The sequence below is a fragment of the Aedes albopictus genome, unplaced genomic scaffold, assembly GCF_035046485.1.
Source record: "Aedes albopictus strain Foshan unplaced genomic scaffold, AalbF5 HiC_scaffold_423, whole genome shotgun sequence".
Taxonomy (NCBI): Eukaryota; Metazoa; Arthropoda; class Insecta; order Diptera; family Culicidae; genus Aedes; species Aedes albopictus.
The window spans coordinates 1-19,255 of NW_026917225.1; the positions used below are offsets into that span (position 1 = coordinate 1).

General features: G+C 45.8%; 1 protein-coding gene across 1 annotated transcript; it reads left to right on the forward strand.

The window, feature by feature from the left end:
- The first annotated feature begins 1,266 nt into the window (after positions 1-1,266).
- On the forward strand, positions 1,267-16,590 carry LOC109622904 (transcription factor ATOH8). Its single transcript, XM_020077362.3, has 2 exons — positions 1,267-2,040; positions 14,687-16,590. The coding sequence occupies exons 1-2, from the start codon at positions 1,965-1,967 to the stop codon at positions 15,688-15,690; spliced, it is 1,080 nt and encodes a 359-aa protein (XP_019932921.3). The 5' UTR covers positions 1,267-1,964; the 3' UTR covers positions 15,691-16,590.
- The last annotated feature ends 2,665 nt before the right edge of the window (positions 16,591-19,255 follow it).

Sequence of the window (19,255 nt, forward strand, 5' to 3'; positions counted from 1 at the left end):
TTCTAACAGGCGATTGGAAATTGTGATTTTCTCAGATTAAAATGCGTTCGTTAAGCTTTTTATCACCAGGAACGCAAAGTACAATCATATTATAAGCGTAATAGTAACTTTGCAAAATAATCAATTCCTTTCTAAGGAAGCGAGGGGACGATTTTTCTAACATTGTCCTCAGCCTGTCCAAAATACATGAATTACCCTACACCCTCTCATATTTAATTTCTAAAGACGAACCTCCATCTTGTGATTCTTGTAAGCAAATAATATCTGTCAGACATATCTTGGATTGTCCGAAATATTTTATAAAAAGAGAAAAATATTGTATTCAAGAAGTAAATTCTCTGAATAATTATTTAGAAAGTATTAAAAATGTTATTCGTTTTATGAAAGAAAGATACAAATTTCTTCTTCTTGTAAAAAAATATAAAAAATCTAATGTAAAAAATATAAGAGATAATAAAAAAAAAATACTTACCTACTATTCAATAATACTGAAATTTATCAATGTACCTACTTAAAATTAAGGAATCGACTATATTTAATATGTAAATGTTTTTTTTTGTTATTTGAAAATTATAAATTCTACTTTTATATCATGTAATCAGGTAGTTTGAAACCTACGGCCCATATAGCCCTAGTAGTGCTGGCGGCCGATCAAATTAAATAAATAAAATTTCTAATATTGTTACTTCACCAGCCTTATTGTGACCATATATTTATGCAACAAGATCAATCATTCATGTCGTCAACTAGGTCTTGAACTAGGTATCCAGCAATAATAATTTTCCCCATGTCATATTCCAACCAGCTTCACAGCTGCACTGAACAGCCGGTCGCCTTACCATTGGAAACCGACCACTTTTACTCTCATTCTCTCTCTTCCTCTCCATATGTCGCCGCCAGTTCTCCCGTGAGCGCTATTTTCAAAAACTGCATTCGTCAGCTCTCCTTCATCACCCTTTCGTTTGGTTCCGGCAAGCACTTCGGCCTGCATTCTTTTGCCATCTTTCTCCCGCTTGCTCTCCGTATATCTAAGCGCCGCTTTGCGTACACCTGACCGGCAGCGAGAGCGAACGAGATGGCGCACAAATAAACAAGTGCATCGTGCGGTGGCCGTCGTCGTACAAGTGCACTGCTCTTCGGGTTTGCCTCTCTTTCGCCGACCGACCGATTGGTTCGCAACGCGAGAGAGACTGGCAGAGAAAACACCCGGTGTCAGCATGCACCGGCCGACAGCGACCGACCGACCAACCGACGAGACGACGGGATGGCTCATCCTCATCTTCATCCATTCAGTTTGCGGCAGTCAGTCGGTGACTAGACGTGAACACGATGAGACGTATTTAAGACGAAAAGCGGAAAGTTGGGTCTTAACAGTTTGAGAAGGAGTGTTGTTGTTCAGTACAGAAAATTGTGTGAGGAAGTGCGCTGTTGAACGGCGGGGACGACGCAGTGAACGTCCTTCAGTGGAACAGAAATAAGAATACAGTGGAAAAGGATTGAGTTGACTTGGCTGATTGTTGTCGGTTGACGGTGTTTCCGGAGAAAAGAAAACGAAAGCAGAGTGTTGGATTGCCCGTGTTCGTTTTCCGGTGTTTGATTGTCGCGAACAGCGGAAGAAGTCGTAAAAGTGCTGAGAGAGCACCCAAACGGAAAAGGATTGATTCTTCCGGTTAGGGGAGTACTATTTGGAACGTCAGCGATAAAAAAGAGTGACGGAAGGCTTGGAATTGACAGAACGTGTGAATGATTGGATTGGGAGAAAAGTTGCTGATTCAGTGTTGATAGAAATAAATGTTTATGGAGAAGAGCTGATGGCTGGAACGCGGAGAAGCTGAGATAAGAGCAAACAAGGAAAAAAGTCGTTGAGACGAGTTACAAGTGTCAGTGAAGAAGAGATTACTCAAAGAAGAACGCTGAAATAGCCGTTTGAAGTAGAAGGCGCGGCCAACTGAAATACGTTACGGATGAATGCCATGAATGCAATCGCCAAGATGTACCCGAAGCTGAGTGCCGTGGAATTGTCAGCAATTTTAATGAAAGGTAAGGTTGGGCATGACTATTAGATTAAGTGCGGTTGACATGTGTGTGACCAGCGTGGGGCTTTCTTTGATGTCGGCGGGAGTGTGTTACACCGGTGACATTTACCGGCTGGGTAATTGCATAATTGGAGCTGGTCGCGGTCCTTAGCGGCGCCGCTGCGGGGACTGTAGTCGTCGCGTGCAACATGACTAATAGCAAAGACGGGTCGTTGTCGTTTGCAACAGCCGGTGCGCACTGCTTCGTGTGCTGAAGCGGAGTCTGCGACGGTGGCGGCGACAGCTCGCGCGCTTCGCTGTTAGTCAGGTTTGAAGTCCGTGGCTGCAGCATCGCCCACTGTGAACACACGCGGTCGAGTGAGCCGTAATTATGTCATTTACTCTTGGCGCCTTTGCGTAGTTTTAATTGGCCGTAGCCACGCTTTTGTCGGAGAGATTATAGTGCGGTTCTTTGGTGACGAATAAATCACTTAATCGTATAGCTCGTTCGGACAGGGGCTTGTCAAATCCAATCAGGCCGGCAGGTTACACCCTGCAACAGAGTTGACAAGCGGTGGAAAGTTTGTGTCATCTACGCTTCCTGCGCCTAGAGATCAGTGACGAAAATAGGGACGGAAACATTTCCGAGAAGTCCTCAAATTAATTAGCAGTTCATGCATGCCAACGCCAAGCGCCAATGAGTTCTGAACGGACCGCCATAGAATGCCACTTGGCTGCTGGATATAATCAAACCGTAATTAATTTCACCAGTCAACCTGACTGGTCGTGGAGCAGAATCGTGTTTAGACAGATGTTCGGCCCTCGGCGGATGCGCTGTTTACTCATTAAATTAGAATCTCCCTTTCATCGCCGTGGCGTCGCGTTGCGCCGCCGGTCTCCCCTTTTCGACCTCGAGATCTCGGGTGTCTGTTTACGATGCGCGAAGCCTTCCGTCGTCGTTCGTGAATGGTTGCGCTTGATTCGTGTGGATTCCGATGTCATTAAATTTTGACGAGCTAAAAATATGCCGGCACCGGATGCGTTTGGCTCCACGTTCTCGTACCTTCGCGTCCCCGCCGTACCTTCCGTTGTTTCTTGCGCTCCGGTATTGTGCGGCGTATCCCCAACTTATGATTCTGCGTTTTGGGGGGTTCCTGGAAGATCCATTCTCCCGTCGGTCGGTCGGCCGGTTGGGTTTTCTACCTATGCTTCCCAGAATATAGCAAGCAGCGGCAGAGCTGCGCCTGGAAAGAGGCGAGTCTGATTCGTGAAAGATGGGGTAATTATAGCTTCTCTGGTTTTATAGCAATATAAAGTGAAGCGTTTGTTTTCTTTGACCGAACATTTCCGCGAGCTCGGTCGGGGCGACTGCTCGTCCGTCGGGAAGGAATTGTGGATGAGAACCAAACCTGATAGACAGACGTGAACTTCGTGTGGGATCATCTCCAGGCAACACTTTCGGCAAGATACGTTTCTCAGATTGGAATCGGTGTGAAAGTTTTTCAGTTTGCGCTGCATACGTCGAGTTCAAGTCAATGTGGGCGGGGCTTAGGAAAGCCTTATGAAATCATATGGCGAGCTAAGCTATTTGATCTAATTTCCTTCGAAGCGAGGATCTCTGATAACACATTATTTACAAAGTCACAGTGCTACAGCTAAATTCTCAAAATATTCTTACCATTTCAGTGGCACCTTGAGCATAACGAAGAATTCTTTGTATATTATACAGGGTGTTAGGTTCATGAGTGCAAACTTTTTAAAGGGTGATAGAGGACCATAAATGGTGAAAAAAATTGTTCTACGTATATGGTCAAATCTCAACCGTAACGTAGTTATTGAACTCCCCATGTTTTTGACTCTCATTGCCTTAACTGGCTATAACTTTAAAACAGTCAAACTTATCGCAGTTTTTTACCCTTATTCGAAAGATTATTAAATTTTTCATCAAATGGCATCTTTGAATTGATTGGTTTAGTTAAATAACTAAGTTTTCTAGAGCAAAATAGCTAAAAATAATGTGTTTTAATTTGTTTATGTCAATTATCTTTGAAACCTGCGTAATAAACTAAAATTCTTTCTTTGACAAAATTGTGGCCCCTGTTCCACTCTACAATTCTTTCTTTGACGCCAAACTTCAAACTCTTATCGTTTTCTTGCAATTTCGATTTAAATGTACGGCACAGTGCGCAAAACAGTGCTTACCATGACGATTGCAAATTTATGATCTGAAATGCGATGTTTAAATCAAAATTGCAAGAAAACGATAAGAGATACAAGTTTGATGTCAAAGAACGAATTGTAGAGTAGAATAGGGGCCACAACTTTGCCAAAGAAAGAATTTCAAATTATTACGCATTTTTCAAAGCTAATTTACAAAAACAAACATATTTTAAGCAATTTGCTCTAGAAAACTTAGTTATTTAACTAAACCAATCGATTCAAAGATGTTATTTGATGGAAAACTCAAATATCGTTCAAATAAGGGCAAAAAAATTGCGATAAGTTTGACCATTTTAAAGTTATAGCTAGTTAAGGCAATAAGAGTAAAAAACATGGGGAGTTCAATAACTACGTAACGGTTGAGATTTGCCCATATGCGTAGAACATTTTTTTCACCATTTATGGTCATCTGTCACTCTTTAAAAAAATTTCACTCATGAACCTAACGCCCTGTATATTAAGCGTTTTAAAACTAATATTTGCAGTCTTTTTTAGTTTTCAATAGGAATCGATTGAATTAATCGAAAAATGTTTGAGACATTTTTATCTAGATGACCCGCTTGACAGTTTGAAGGCCTTTCTTACCAAACATTGAATTCCCGACAAGAAATCTTCCGAATCTAGCTTCGTACACGCTCACTGTTTACGTTTTGCGAAAAACTCTCTCTCCTGGCAAGGGATCTTCGCTTCTAGCCGCGCTCACACCACCAATTGCGTCAAAAATTCACTCCTGACAAGCAATCTCTTGAAATCTAGCTGCGTCCACACCACTGTTTCCTTTTTGCGTCGAAAAACTCACTCCCGGTAAGGAATCTTCCGAATCTAGTCGCGCTCACGCCACTGTTTACTTTTTGCGCCGAAAAAGAAAATCGATCTCTCGGCATTCTCTCTGAATGTAGCCGAACTCACGCCACTGTTTACTTTTTGTGTCGAAAAACGCTCTCCTGGCTAGGAATCTCCTGAATCTAGCTGCGCTCACGTCAGTTATTACTTTTTGCCTCAAAAATGTCACTCTCGACGAAGAATCTTCTGAATCTAGCCGCACTCAGGCCACTGTTTAAGTCTCCCGCTTCTTCAACTTAGTTTTCGTTGAATGCAAGATACCTCATACACACTAAGATGAGCTCGGCAAACGCCGGCACCGCCGTGGCTCAGCAAATACCTTTACTGAATCTCGGTAAAAAATAACGTTTGTTAGCTAAATTTCGGCAAAACTTTTCCTGAACCTCAGCAAACAAACAACACGACTGCTGAGATCTCGTTGAAATACACGGAACTACAAATCAACCCAAATTTAAGTTGTTTTGACGCAATCCCGGTCTTCCGTGGAATTACTCAAATTTGCGTTAAACAGCGAAAGTGGTGAGTGAGTAGTTCTCGTTTGAGAGCGGCAAAAAAATTAACCCAGTGGTAAGTTATTTTCACCCAACGGAGGCCTCAAATGACGCAAATTTGGGTTAACTCAAGAAAACCCAAATCTGGCTTCTTCCACGGAAGAGCAGCGGATGCGTCGGTGCTTCTCTCTTTGTTTTCGACAACATTGCGGTGGGGCGAGGGAGAAAACAACCCAACTTTGAGTTAAATCTTTAAGCAGTTTAGCCAAATTTGAGTTTTTAAAAAACTTATTCTTTAGGTTATAATACTTTTCCGTGTAGAAGATTGCTGAGCGCTCGGCGGTGCCAATCTCGGTAAAAAGCAAGAAAAAATGCCGAGATTTGGCGAAAAAAATTAAGTGTGTAGTTGATGAGTTCACTATCAATATTTAAGCCTAAAAAACTGACAAAGCCATAATAAAACCAAGAACGTTACTTGTTATAGCTGAAACTGAGTGTACAGACTCCTACAATTAAACCAAGTTAAACCAAATATGTCACTGATTAGAGTTCGTTTTGATTGCATTGTCTAATGGCAAGCTCCTGAAGATCTGTTACAACGCCTATATGCCCTTGTGAAAACCAAACAAACGCAAATTTTCGTTCAACACATTTCAAAACAGATGTGGGCAAAGACTTCTTTAAACACTTTCATGACAGACGTAAACAATTATCTGCAAAAAAGTAGCAATTTCCCCGAGGGCCCAACTACCCGAAAACACATGCCCGCTCCCAAATGGCAACCAAGTTTTCAACATTTCGGACGGAGATGCCATGTGGCCACCGACTAACCGTTGACGGCTCCGAATAACGAAGAAGGCAACCGAAAATATAAACCCAAATAAATCATATCATCAACAAACCTCGAGGGACGACCGCGGCAGCGACCGATAGCAAACCGACACCAATCCACCACGTTTGTGTGGGTGGGTGGCCGACCCGAAATCGGGAGAAATGCGGACAAGAATGAATGGCCGCAGAAAGCAAAATAGATCACCGCATGCTTTGCGCGTTCGTCACCGCCCTGCTTGTCCGTCCACCCGTTTTTGCTTTATCGCTTGTTTACATTTCACTAATCTTCGCGACGCGCCGCGGCAGCACATTCCGTGCGCGAGTTGACCCCCTCCCGAATGATCCGCGAGCAGCAGCAACACAGCAGAGTGATGTCAGACGATTGATGACGATTCACCGGCGCGGCAGGAAATACTAGCCCCAAGATGGCAACCAATTTTGCGGTGGGTGCGGGAGAGCTTGGCAGAATTTTAATTGTCGAATTGAGTGGACCGGTCCCCGGCTTACTCATCCATCTGGTCGGCTTCTATTGCCAGATGAGTGTGTCACGCAACTGCTCGATATGCAATCACAACTAACGGCCGGGTGACGGATGAGCGTTAAGCGAGAGGAGCCTCAGTGCCGGTCCCCAGAGGTCGCCACAGTCTTGGATGATTAATTTTCGTTCAATCGCGCTCCTTCAACTGTGCGCGTCAAGCTGGCGTCAACTGAATAAATCAAACTTTTATCTAAATCTTACCCGCCGTCGGAGCGGTCGGGCGTCCAGTGAAGTTCTCCGCTTGGTAGTTCTGACCCGAAGAGCTCCTTGCGCCCGCGTTCTTCGCGCGCACGCACTCACACTCGGTTCGGTATGCTAATGTGATTTGTCATCGTGATTGCGCTTCACCTCGGACACGTACGGGACTGCCGCCGCCGCAGCCGACTGCGACTGGTGTTCCTGGCGGCGGGAGTTGGAAAATTTTTGTTTGTTAAAATAACAGCTTAAAATATTTAGCGGACAAGATTTATATCGGACCCCGTCATCGTCTGCTCGTAGGTACGTCGTACTGTGTGCTGATCGCGCGAAAGGTGCACGAGCTGGGCGTGTAGGTGGGAAATGCCATCGATCTGTGGTGGCGCGCCGCAGCCAACTAAGTGAGCATTTCCGAGAAGTTGTCTGGCAGTGTGAACATCTGCACATCTGGGTGCGGGTGCGGGTCCCTGAATCAAGCCAGACTCTGTCAGCCAGATTGTTTTTGTTTCGCGTTTCTAGCGCTAAGCCAGTTCATTACGGGTGACGGATTTGTTTTGATAGCTTCGTGCCAACTAAACGCACCCGTGTGGACGCGAAATGGTCCGCTGTGGCGACCTGAAGATTAATAATCCGTCCCACCCGCTACTCGTTGTCCACCGGTCGTTGCAGGAATCCACCCCTGGTTGTAGGAGGGTCGGTTACAGCAGCGCCGTTTTTCCCTCGTTCCGACGACGTCACACGGCAACATGTGAATGTTATGTTCGGGTCGTGTTCCTACCCCACTCGTATTCTCCAGGCAGCTTTTGTGTAACGAAATAAAAGAAGACACAGGTGCGTTTTAGTGAGCGATTTATCTTCTCCCCGGCTTGGCAACACCGTCGCATCCGCGTGTCTCGGCGAGCAATCCAGGCGGGTGTATCGTTGTCACTGCCACGCTACACTGGGGAATTGCCAGGGATGGGTGACAGGCGTAAAAAACAGCATACAATTCCCGAAAACTGTTCGGGTGACAGTTTGTGTAAATGGATTATTGAAATTTAGAACGATGGCGGTGCACTTGTTGTGGCTTACAAAGTTTGTCGGAGTTCGTGGTTGGTGCACAGTTTCCGACGGGAGCAGAAGGCCAATTTGAACGTGGTTTGCTGGGGGGAGTTTGGTGCGATTTTTGTCGTAATACTTCTGAAGTTTTTTTGTAGCATTAAAAAGTGCTTTCTTTAAATTATGTCTGCTGCCTCAATGGACTTTGAGCGTTTCATAGACATACCTATCCAAGAACTCGTATCAAGAGAAGTGACAGGCGACGGTCCGACGGCAGGAGTATCTCACCCAAGATCTCACCTCTTTTTAAGATCCGAGTTTCGTAACTTTGTAACTTTACCACCACCGCCCAGAACATCTGCATCATCCTGGGTTTCTCAACCATCGTCGCTGATGCTTCTTCTCAAAAGATCCTCTTGGAACTTCTGCGTGGTATCACTTCGTGCATAGCTGTGCTCATACGTTTCGCTTGTTCTAGCCTCTAGCGAGCTGCGGTAGCTTTGACGAAGGCACTTGTCTAGACCGATGCACACCTTTTCGACCACGCTGGATTTGATCATTGAGGCTAACCTGGCAATCTTCTGTTTGCTTTGTCTGCCACGCAAGTCGATGCATTCTACATCCTTCTCGAAAACGTTCATCGGTGTGTAGCTGTCGGTACGTAACGCCTTGCCCCAAACCCCAGAAGCCGTAGAATTCTGTACATCTGTACATTTCTAGCTGAAGTTTATCTAGTGGAGACTCGGCAGCAACTTCAAAGCAATCATATCTTGGTTTACGTTCATAGATTGTGCAGGACTTCCAGGGCTATGGCCAGTCGCGCTCTGTTTATAGTTTAGCAATGGATTTCTTCATCACTGTTGTCAAACTTCCGCTGATTCCCCGGCATGTTATTACAAAGTCTCAGTACTCGAAACCGCTTGGTAAGAACTTTGCATCGTTAATTGGGAAAATTCCAATCTGAATTAACCTCAACTCGACACGCCACACGTGAACATTTGCATATGCTTTCATTTGGAATGCCCTCTATGAATACTTAAAGTACTCCAAGAACCCCACCACTGAAATCCCAGCTCAACCGGTTCGAGAGTTGGGACTTACTGGGCATTTATTAATTAACATTCAATTGTTTTCGCCACGACGAACGGACGAACGCTGCCCAACGGGAGAACCTCGCTTATACTGGAGCCATGTGTGCATGTGTGTGAGTGTGCGCGCGCCCTGCCACCTCTCGGCAAAATATGAATACAATTAGCATAAATCAGATGTCAAGTTCGATAGGTACCTACTATCGGACTGCTGAACGGTTGTCGCGTCCGCGCGTCGTCCGTAGTCTCCGCAGGTGCGGGTATCACGCTTCCTGATCGATAACGCATGCACGATAGAGTTCTTGCCGGTTTGACACCGCCGGTTACGTGACAGGTCACGTATGAAAGGGCTGAGCAATTATTGACTCGCATTGCATCATGTTAACGCGATAATCGCCCGTAGGCCCGAGGTGCGAATGGACGCCGGCCGCGTCGCGCAGTTTAATATATTCGCCCCTCCCTCCTTGCTCGCCCTTCCGATTGGATTTGAATTAGCGATGCAAATTGCGCGCTTACGCGGATCAATTGTCCGAATGACATTGGGCTGTCAAAATTCTCATTAGGAAGACGCGCACTGCTGGCGCCACCGCCGCAACGAAGGGTATTGTTTGTTGGCTTCAAAGCGCCACACACGAGTATAAATGTTATTGGCGCGATCCGTCCGTCGAATGCCAAACCAGCAGCCTGCAATGCAAACAAACATATCGCCACTCGCCAGTCCAGAGCCAGAAGGCACAGCGACGGCGGCGACGCTTGCGAAGACGAGAGAAGCTACCGCATCAAACAGAAAAGGGAAATTTGTGTGAAAGGAAAATAAATGCAATTTGTTTAGAATAGGGTTTACATTTGTGTATTTGCTTAATCCGTTTCCTGCATTGGCACGTAACGTTCGTCTCGTATGGACGTGGCCGGCGTAGGAGGTGGGGAGGGCGCAACCCGACATGCCGAGAAAGTAAATCGAAGCAACCATTGCTTCCACAGCTGGACCCACCGAAGGACGAAGCAGCAACGCAGAAGAACGAGCGCCCAACTTGGCAAGCTGAATATATGCGGAATGGATTAATATAATATGTGTGTGGGTTTGGCGCCATCTGTCCGATTATATTCCATATATAACGATAGGAGGGTTCGTACGACGCACATGCCGCTCTTCCCCTTGGTCGTCGTAGTCGTGGTCGTCGTCAACACATTACAAACGATTGGTTTTGCTGTACTCTGCCGCCCCAGCCAGCCGGCGGCAGCGCGATGAAACCGTCCTCCATCTGGTGGCTTCGGACGATCCGAAGAATGTGCTGCGAAAAGGTTTATCTTGCATCTTGGTTTACCATCCTTCTTCACAAAAGCCAGCGCAAAACTTGAGCTTGGCTGGGCAAATAATTTAGGGTGAGGGGTCGCTTCGTCATGAGTGCTTCGGCATCACCAGACACTGGGTGGTTAAATCAGTGTTCCGACCAGAAACATGTCGAAAACGCGGACCCGAACCCTGCATACTCCTTAGTGGCCTGATCCACAGCCCGCTTCGCTCCATGTGCTGCTGCCACTTGCATTCTGATCCCAAGTGTATCTGATTTCATCCCACAGTCCGTGCCGATCCGACCCGACCCGAACGCCCGCTCGCCGCTGACCAGACCATGTGAGACTCGTTATTAATTTTCGAAGGTCTCGAAAATCGAAAAATGTGAGAAAAAGGACCAGTTCCTCCCGATAAAGGGAACACAAAAAGCAGCCTCTCGCGTGAGTCACTTAACAACCTTTCCGAAGAGCCGGGATGACGACGGGACCTCTTATCAGAAACAAAGCACACACAACCACTCGAGAGAAGACCAAACAAAAAACCCTTTCCCAAAATTGTAGGTACCCGTCTGGTTCCACGAAATTTCAAATCTCGTTTTCGGCTGAACTCCGCATGCTGTGCTCGCCCCCTGTGCCTTCGTAGGCACGAAGGCCCAAATTCGCGCGCGCGGCCCTGTACAAAAGGATGTCGCGACAAGATTGCAACAACAGGCGACCCCGAGAAACCGTGCAGAAATTAACATTACCTTCCAGAAATAGCGAGCGTCTTGTCGTCTTCGTCGTCGCCGTGTCCCCGCAGCAGAGGGTGAAGACAATGAGGACGGTGCAGGCCACGAAAGAAACTGGGCCCAGACACCAAAATTGGGGAAAATTTCGCGACTGCTGCCACCAAAGACTCGGTTGCTGCTTCTTCTTCTTGTGGCTGCGGTGTTTCGCCTCGCTGCGCCGTCGCAAATGAGTGCATTTTTTGCGTACAATTTAATTAGAGTACAATTTCTTAATTTGACAATAAGTGGTGGCTGTTTTCTCACATTGCAAATGCGGGAAAGGTGAGTTCGTTTTGTTTGGAAAGGAAGTTTGGTGAGGTGGGCGGGGACGCTGAATTGTAGGTGATAACCAACTTACAGCATACCTTGGAGTCTTATAAAAAGCATACGAAGAAGTCCGTAGTTGGAAAACTAGGCAGCTAATCTTGAGGGTGCGTTATGAACTACTCCCTCGCCGGAGGAATGCCTCCTGGTGGTCAAAGGAAACTGTTAAGGTTAAGCAAGAGCTGTAACAATGAAGTCACAGCAAGCTTGACATCGTCAAACGAGGGTGATGCTCTCAAAAAAACTTCTTACTCAAGCCCGTGAACGATTTGCTGATTGATTCCTCAGCTTGGAAACTCGTTCCCATGAATCAGCCGCAAAACCGGTGACCAAACTGCAACTAGAAGAAGAGCCATTTGCGCCCGAGCAGCTTCTGTTTGCCGTATCGTCGATGGCTGTCGCTTACATTCCCCATTTGTAATCAACCGTTTACGGCATCACATGCCGTCAATCATCCACCCACTTCGCTGCTTCCGAGAACGGGACGACGACGATGTGAAAACCATCTGGCAAATGCTAATAAAAAGCCACTACTAATGAGCAACGACAGCCTCGCAGCAGCGCAGAACACCAGCCAGTCAATCCCGGATCGGTTTTCACTGGAAGTTTGAACGGTGCTCGATGCTCGCTCGCTACTTGCAAGCCGGCAAGGCGAGTGCACAGCTGGTTTTGATAGCGAAAAGAAATCCCGAGCAGCGCTTGCTTATAATCCCCGACAACTGCTGGCACCGGCGGCGATGTAAACACACAGTCAACCGTTCCAGCAATGCGACGACGAGGGGTGATTAACTGGCACTTGTCAGCGTGCGTGGCGTGGGTTGCGGCTCCTGATCGAATCATGTACACCACGACAGACGACGACGACGATGCTGGTGTCGTTTAATTACGCCCTCTTTAGTCACGGTCATGAGGCACACAATGTGTGAGAAAACGGAGACCTGGGTCTGCGCTGCAGGACGAATCTAAACATTGGCGAGGGGCACGGCGCACCGCCGGTCGACACATGTGCGGTGATGCTTATCTTGACGGCGGCATGCAAAAATATGAGACACGTGAAATACGATTCAGTGGACGTCGACGACGGTACTGCCCTCACATCAGATTAGTTATGCCTTTTTAAACTTTCAAGTGAACCCGAAACACGAGGGTTCTTCATAGCAAATAATAACAATGAAGCAGTTCCCCAGCGAACAAAAGCGACAGGCCTTAAACAGCTTGAAACACAACGGACGCCGCTTGCTGCGATGCTGAGGGGTGAGACACTATCATCCACTTATTCTTATTCCTGCAGAGCACTAACGCATTCGTAATGCGTTCCTTCCCATATGGAGTGTGAGTGCACCCAGAATCCGGCGAGACAGTTTTAGCACAATCTGGCGCCGTCATTTGGCGCAATATAAAACAATAACAGCAGACATACCGAATGCGAAGTAGACACAGAGAGGAAAGCCGAAAGATGCCACACTGCAATGAAGCAGAAGCTGTGAACCCTCTTAGAACTGCCAGCTACGATGCCAGTTCCTTTTCCCGTCGGCAGAAAGCATGGAGGTTGGGCGAGGCCAGAAATTTGAATAATATGCAGATCTTTATGTGCCGGTCCAATTGCCTCCGCCCTGGCCACGAAGTTCACACGCCGCTCGCGGTAGAGCTAATTGAATACGAAAGGTTAACGACGCGGCGAGGAGCTTTCGCGAAGCTGCTGCAGCGGCAGTTAGCAGAACTCCATTGAGAGCACATTCGCATGTTGTCAATTGATGCGCCAAGAGCCGCAAAATCAAACCTGTCCAGTGGTCACAAAGTGCTCCTTCCCATCGTCGCACTATGGAATTTATGTAACAATTAACATTTACAAGTTAATTTATTGCGCGAACGCGCTGGAACAGATTACGGCAGTGGCAATTGCACCATTGACGAGGCGTTATGCACATGCAGTTGCGCATGTAAAGTACCGCCAGAATGCGGAGCAAAATGTGTCACTCACTCGGAGAAGCTATTTATAGACGGCTTCTTCACCGCCGTGACATCAGCAGCCGTGGTGTTCGATGCCAGCTGGTAACCTTATCCAGGCAACCGCACGAGTTCATCCACTTCTTGTCGCTGCGCACTGTCTACGTTGGCGCTGGCTGAGTAGGTGGCACTGTTCCAGTCATCAAATTTCATCCGACTGCATTCCACGAGGACGTAAAACCCCAGACGCCACACAGAATGGAAGAAAACAACACAGCAAAGCCAAACAATCCGCCACCAACAAGAACAGACTTCAATTTGCATGAATTAACTTTCACACCGCGGCGGCGCTGCGATCAACAAGCAAAACAACAACCGAAGTTTTGGCCGCACTCTTCTCTCCCTCTTACGATACCGCAGGAGCGCAACGCTTCGGCAACACTTCGGCACGGCTTGCTTGGATGGTTCTCTGTCAGCGATTCAATGGTGAATGTAAACAAATACAAAATTAACTTATGACAGTCACGCACCCCTGCTCTTTCGGGAGCGAAGAGATGAAAGGAAGCAAAATCTAGGCCCCACTAATTACCGGGAAAAATTCCTCTACCTACAGATGGCTTCTTTGCGCCCCAAAAGCAACCGAGTGTGATGGCGTAAATATGTAAATAATATTAAATCGTAATTTCCGGCTTGCCGATTGAGCAGAAGCGCTCTTCCACAGAAATATCCATACCAACAACGGACACTCGTTAAACTCGTAAATTATGCCCTGCCTTGTCGGCCACCTTCCCTACCCTCCATCGAACACGCGCAGTTACACACAGCTACTAAACTGAACAGGGGTGCACTTCTCCCTTCCGATCCTCGGCACTCGAAGCACGATACGCAATTACGACTTTTCTCCCCTTTTGCTTTTTTTCCTGCTCTCTTGGGAGGGAAATATTCACATCTGGCAGCACCTGTCAGCCGGTTTTTCTCTCTTCTCTACTTTGTAGCCTTTTTTATGGGGCCGCATCTGGAGGTGGCCGACTTTTTGTACGACCTTGTAACAAAAAACATCTAACGAAGTTTTTATTTCTTTTCCTTCCTCTTCCAGGTGCTGCAATGTCCGCAGCTGCCTCGCTGGAACGTGATTCCGGTTTCAATTCGGGCAGCTCCGAACACGAAGACGATCTCAAAAGCCTAGACCAGAGCTCCAGAGATGGACTCATCACACCGGAAAACAGTTCCGAGGATTCGGTTGAGGTCAAACTACCTCAAACCGTAATCAAGAACAAGCGCAAGAGTACGGAGCCGCTACGAGTGGTTTCGGATGCGGAACTGCTTGGGCCAATCAAAAAACGGATCCGCTACGAAGGGCAGATCAAGGAAGAGAAGGAACCTATTCTAGATCACCACGTGAACGGCAACCCGTTCCGCCCATGGGCTCCGAGCGAGGAGCCCTCAGCAGCCCATCCACTACCTGCACACTTTCCTAATCCGGCCGATCTGCTGGTCAGACACCCCGGAGTAACCACCTTTCACCGTGCCATCAGCCTTAAACCTCTGGACCGCCTCCAGCAGCCATCACCAGCCGCCATCTACCCACCGTCCATCCCATCCACCTCCACCAGCACCCCCTGCCAACAGCAACCCCTCGCATTGATCTCTAAGAAATCCCAGTCCTTCAAAGCCCCCTCCCTAACGGTACAGGACACCATCCGGCAGTCCTCGTCCTCAGACCGATCCGTATTCCTCCCGCCGCACCCCGTCCGCGATCCACCCCGATCGGCCTCAACCAAAGCAATGCAACCTCGCAACTACAAAAACATGACTCGCGAGCGGCGAATCGAGGCGAATGCTCGCGAGCGAACCCGAGTGCACACGATCTCAGCAGCCTACGAAAAGCTCCGCCAAGCCGTGCCCGCCTACTCCGATGCGCAGAAGCTGTCCAAGCTGTCCATCCTGCGGATTGCGTGCTCCTACATCCTGACTCTGAGCCGGATGGCTGGCGACGATTACAGTGCGGACGCGTCCGAACCCTCGATCGACGACTGCATCGAAATGGTGACGAAAACCATCCAGACCGAGGGCAAGATCAAGAAGAAGAAAGACGAGTAAGCGGTAGCGCCTGCGAGCGGGTGCCAGAGTAAACAAGATGAGTCAATCAAATGATAAGTGGTGCTGTGCACACACGTTAATTGAAACGCTTAGCAATCGAGAGAGGAGAAGCGGTCAAATGGAATTTGAGCAACTTCCGCGCCAAAATGAGTTTTATTTGCTTCATCGACTGAGGGTGACTGAAATTTGATGTGGTGATTCAGCTCTGAACCGAGCTGAACTAGTTAGGATAGGGCAAAAGGATTTCACTAAGGACTTACTATTTATTTTGCCGGTTTGGGATCCCACGCGGTCGAGGATCTGAATGTAACAAATTTTAAGCGTTTTTAGATTTTAGGGGAATCGATGCAAACAAGTACAAATAGGGTGCAGCAGAAGGAAACTTGCAGGTCTGATCCGTTGCCATAAGATTAATTGGAACATTGAGACAATAAAACATCGCCAAATATTTGATAGAAAAGCAACACAAAAACCAGTAAACAATAGCCGGTGCCATAAACAAAAACACTAAAACCAGAAGGTAGAGCAACTGCATTTTCTTTCGCCATATAGCAGAAACAGCTTCTTGTAGTAGATTTAGGATGTGGATCATTAATTAGCACTGATAACCGAGTCAATCGATTTACATTTGTTTTCGTTTCAAACCGAGCCAGGTCAAGTCACACACACGCTAGAGTGGAAACTAGGTTTAGGCTGATCTTTACTAACGATCTTGTATCTCAATTTTGTTGTTGTAAGTCTTAGTCAGCGCTAAGGTATATTTATAAGCAAATCAAATTTGTGATTGTTTTGTAAACAATTTTTAAATGTCCTACAATAATCGACATTGTGAAAGGAGTGCATGGGAAAAGAAAAAAGCATGAATAAAATCGAAAATATTTTTGAGTCAATTTTAAACAATCGTGTACAACTTTCAGTCTAAAATATCACAAGCCATATTTGCCCCATTTTGTGTTTCACCATCTCAGATTTTTCTTTAGCACAATCACATTTCTTATAGGGCCCATATAGCCGATACGATTCGCAGGTGGGTACTCTGCTTGACCAAGCTTATTCTTCTTCTTTTTTATAACGATACGTCCCTTCTGGTACTTGGCCTGCCTCGCTTCAACTTAGTGTTCTTTGAGCACTTCCACAGTTATTAATTGTAGGGCTTTCTTTGCCTGCCATTGCATGAATTTGTTTATTGTGAGGCAAGTACACGCAGAAAAAAGAGGCTTGTTTAAAACAATAAAACGCATGGTTGATATTCAAACTGAGCAATTGCTTATTCCAAAGTTATATTTCTTTGTTCTTGCTTAAAGTTTATCGATCAAAACAATCAATTCCCATCATTCCATATAACGATGAAAACTTCATTTTGTTTCAACAAAATGGGGACCATAAACATGGCCCGGATGCACTCACACATCTTTAAAATTCTTACCCCAACATCGCCACAACGAAGAAAGTGTTGCAAATCCATTATTCCAACTTCCAAGTGCAGTTTTGGCCGTGATGGATAACGCGCAGGTACTCAAGACAGCATCCTCAAAAAGTTGGTCGGTTTCGCTTTTTTGCCTTTTTTTATTCGTTCTCGCTTCCATCCGCTTGCCGAGTGTCTAAAAATAGATTTCCGAGCTGCCGCAGGAGCTGCCGTCACCAACACAATCACATTGCGGTTTTGTTAGTACCAAAAGTGCAGTCGTTTAAAACAATCTGTCATTTTATGTTGAAACTACCAAATCTCAGTTTGTTCTAACAAACTGTCCAAAATTTCGTCAAATGAAAATATTTGTATTATCAAACAATGGATAAAGTTCAGTTTAAACTAGAAATCAGTTTGTCGCTATAGCAAACTGAAAAATCGGTTGATTTGAACTAGAATTTAATTGTGTTTACAATTATTTTTTCTGCGTGTACAATGATACACTATGCCCAGGGAGTCGAGAAAATTTTCTCGACTGGAATGGGTATATTATCGTACATGATTACTAGCTTTCAATCGAATAATTTGAAACGCGAGCGCCCATTACTAGCGTCAAACCCTAGTTGCAGAAAACCGACGATATGTCGACACAGAGTCGATAAAACAAAATGTCAACTCTAACATTCCAGAAAACCGAACCCGAACCGAGACGCCACGAGCACGACGACGACCGAGGGGAAAAGATGACGTCATATTTTCTTATAAATACGGCGTTCATTTTGTAGGCTAGTCAGTTGATCAACGATAGCAGTACGGTGCAGCAACCAGGAGACGCAGCAGCGAGGTCATATTCGAAGCGCTTATTCCGCTGCCGGTCAAAAGTGAGGTTTTTAGAGTTTTCCTCACTTCAGCCGGCAAAGGAACAGCAGCTGCCGAATCGACAATCGTCAACATAAATACTGCCTGGAGAAGGATTAAAGGCCGGTTACGACAGAACAGTACCATGGTCACTGTTCATCATTTCATCATTTATTTTCAGCCACACGGCATTCGGCCAAATTATCCTTTCGGCCAAATGGCATTCGGTCAATCGGCATTGGGCCAAATGGCGTTCGGCCAAATGACCCAGAATCAAAAATAAAAGAACCACATACACTTAAAACAATCCCCGACTTCGGTAACATTTTAACAAAACCTCAACCGTTAAGTTTTGTTTATCGGAAAAAAAATCGGTAAAGCTGGCAACATTTACCGAGTTTCGTTAGAGTTTGACAGCTAAACGATAAACAGATAATCAGATAAACGATAAAACATTTTGCCGAAATTTTGTAATTCATTACAGAATTACGGTAAAAGTCCGTTACTTTCTACTGGCAAAATGTTTGTGATATGTTGTGGTTATTTTATGAAAGATTGCAACAAGGCTCAGAGTACCAGTTATGTCTACACACTTAAATTAAATCGCCGACCTCAGCAAACGGATTGCCGAGAATCAAACAGCCGAGAATCCGTTAATAATTTTCACTGAATCTCGGTAAAAGTTTTACCGAGATGTCGTTAAAACTTTGCCGAGATCTCGGTAATCCAACTTTTTACCGAGATTTCGGCAAAGTTCACCGAGACTCGGTAATGGTTTACCGAAATCTCGGTAAAAATTTTACCGAGAAACAGTAAATATTTTACCGACATATCAGCTGTTGGATTCTCGGTAAACCATTTACCGAGATCAATTTCTGAATTTAAGTGTGTATAGTACCTCAAATTAGCCATAGTTGATTTTTAACATTTTACCATAGACAAACATTCGTAACACTTTGTAAAAATGCTAGGCGGTACTCCAAATACCTTGTCCTTAAGGGGGCGCTCAAAGCGCTTGAAATTTGTATGGGAAAACTTGGCCAAATGTATGCAGAAATTTTAAGTTTTCGAATTTTGCCGCTAGGTGGCGCTGTATGCGTTCAATTATCAAACCCTTTGGTATTATTGTAGGTGACTATATGCCAAACAACTTTGTCGAAGACTACAAAGTGATCCAACGTCTGTCAAAAAAGTTATACCTTAGGTAAAGTGAGGATAAACTTTATTGTTGTTTTTTCCAATACATGTAAAGGAATAATATCAACAATGAAATCTAAATACTTTGCCTCACTTTGCCTA

Excerpts from the sequence above, each read along its gene's own strand:
- LOC109622904 (XM_020077362.3), top strand. The coding sequence starts at position 1,965 with ATGAATGCCATGAATGCAATCGCCAAGATGTACCCGAAGCTGAGTGCC. Across the intron at positions 2,041-14,686 it reads GTCAGCAATTTTAATGAAAG|GTGCTGCAATGTCCGCAGCT; the intron begins GTAAGGTTGGGC and ends TTCCTCTTCCAG.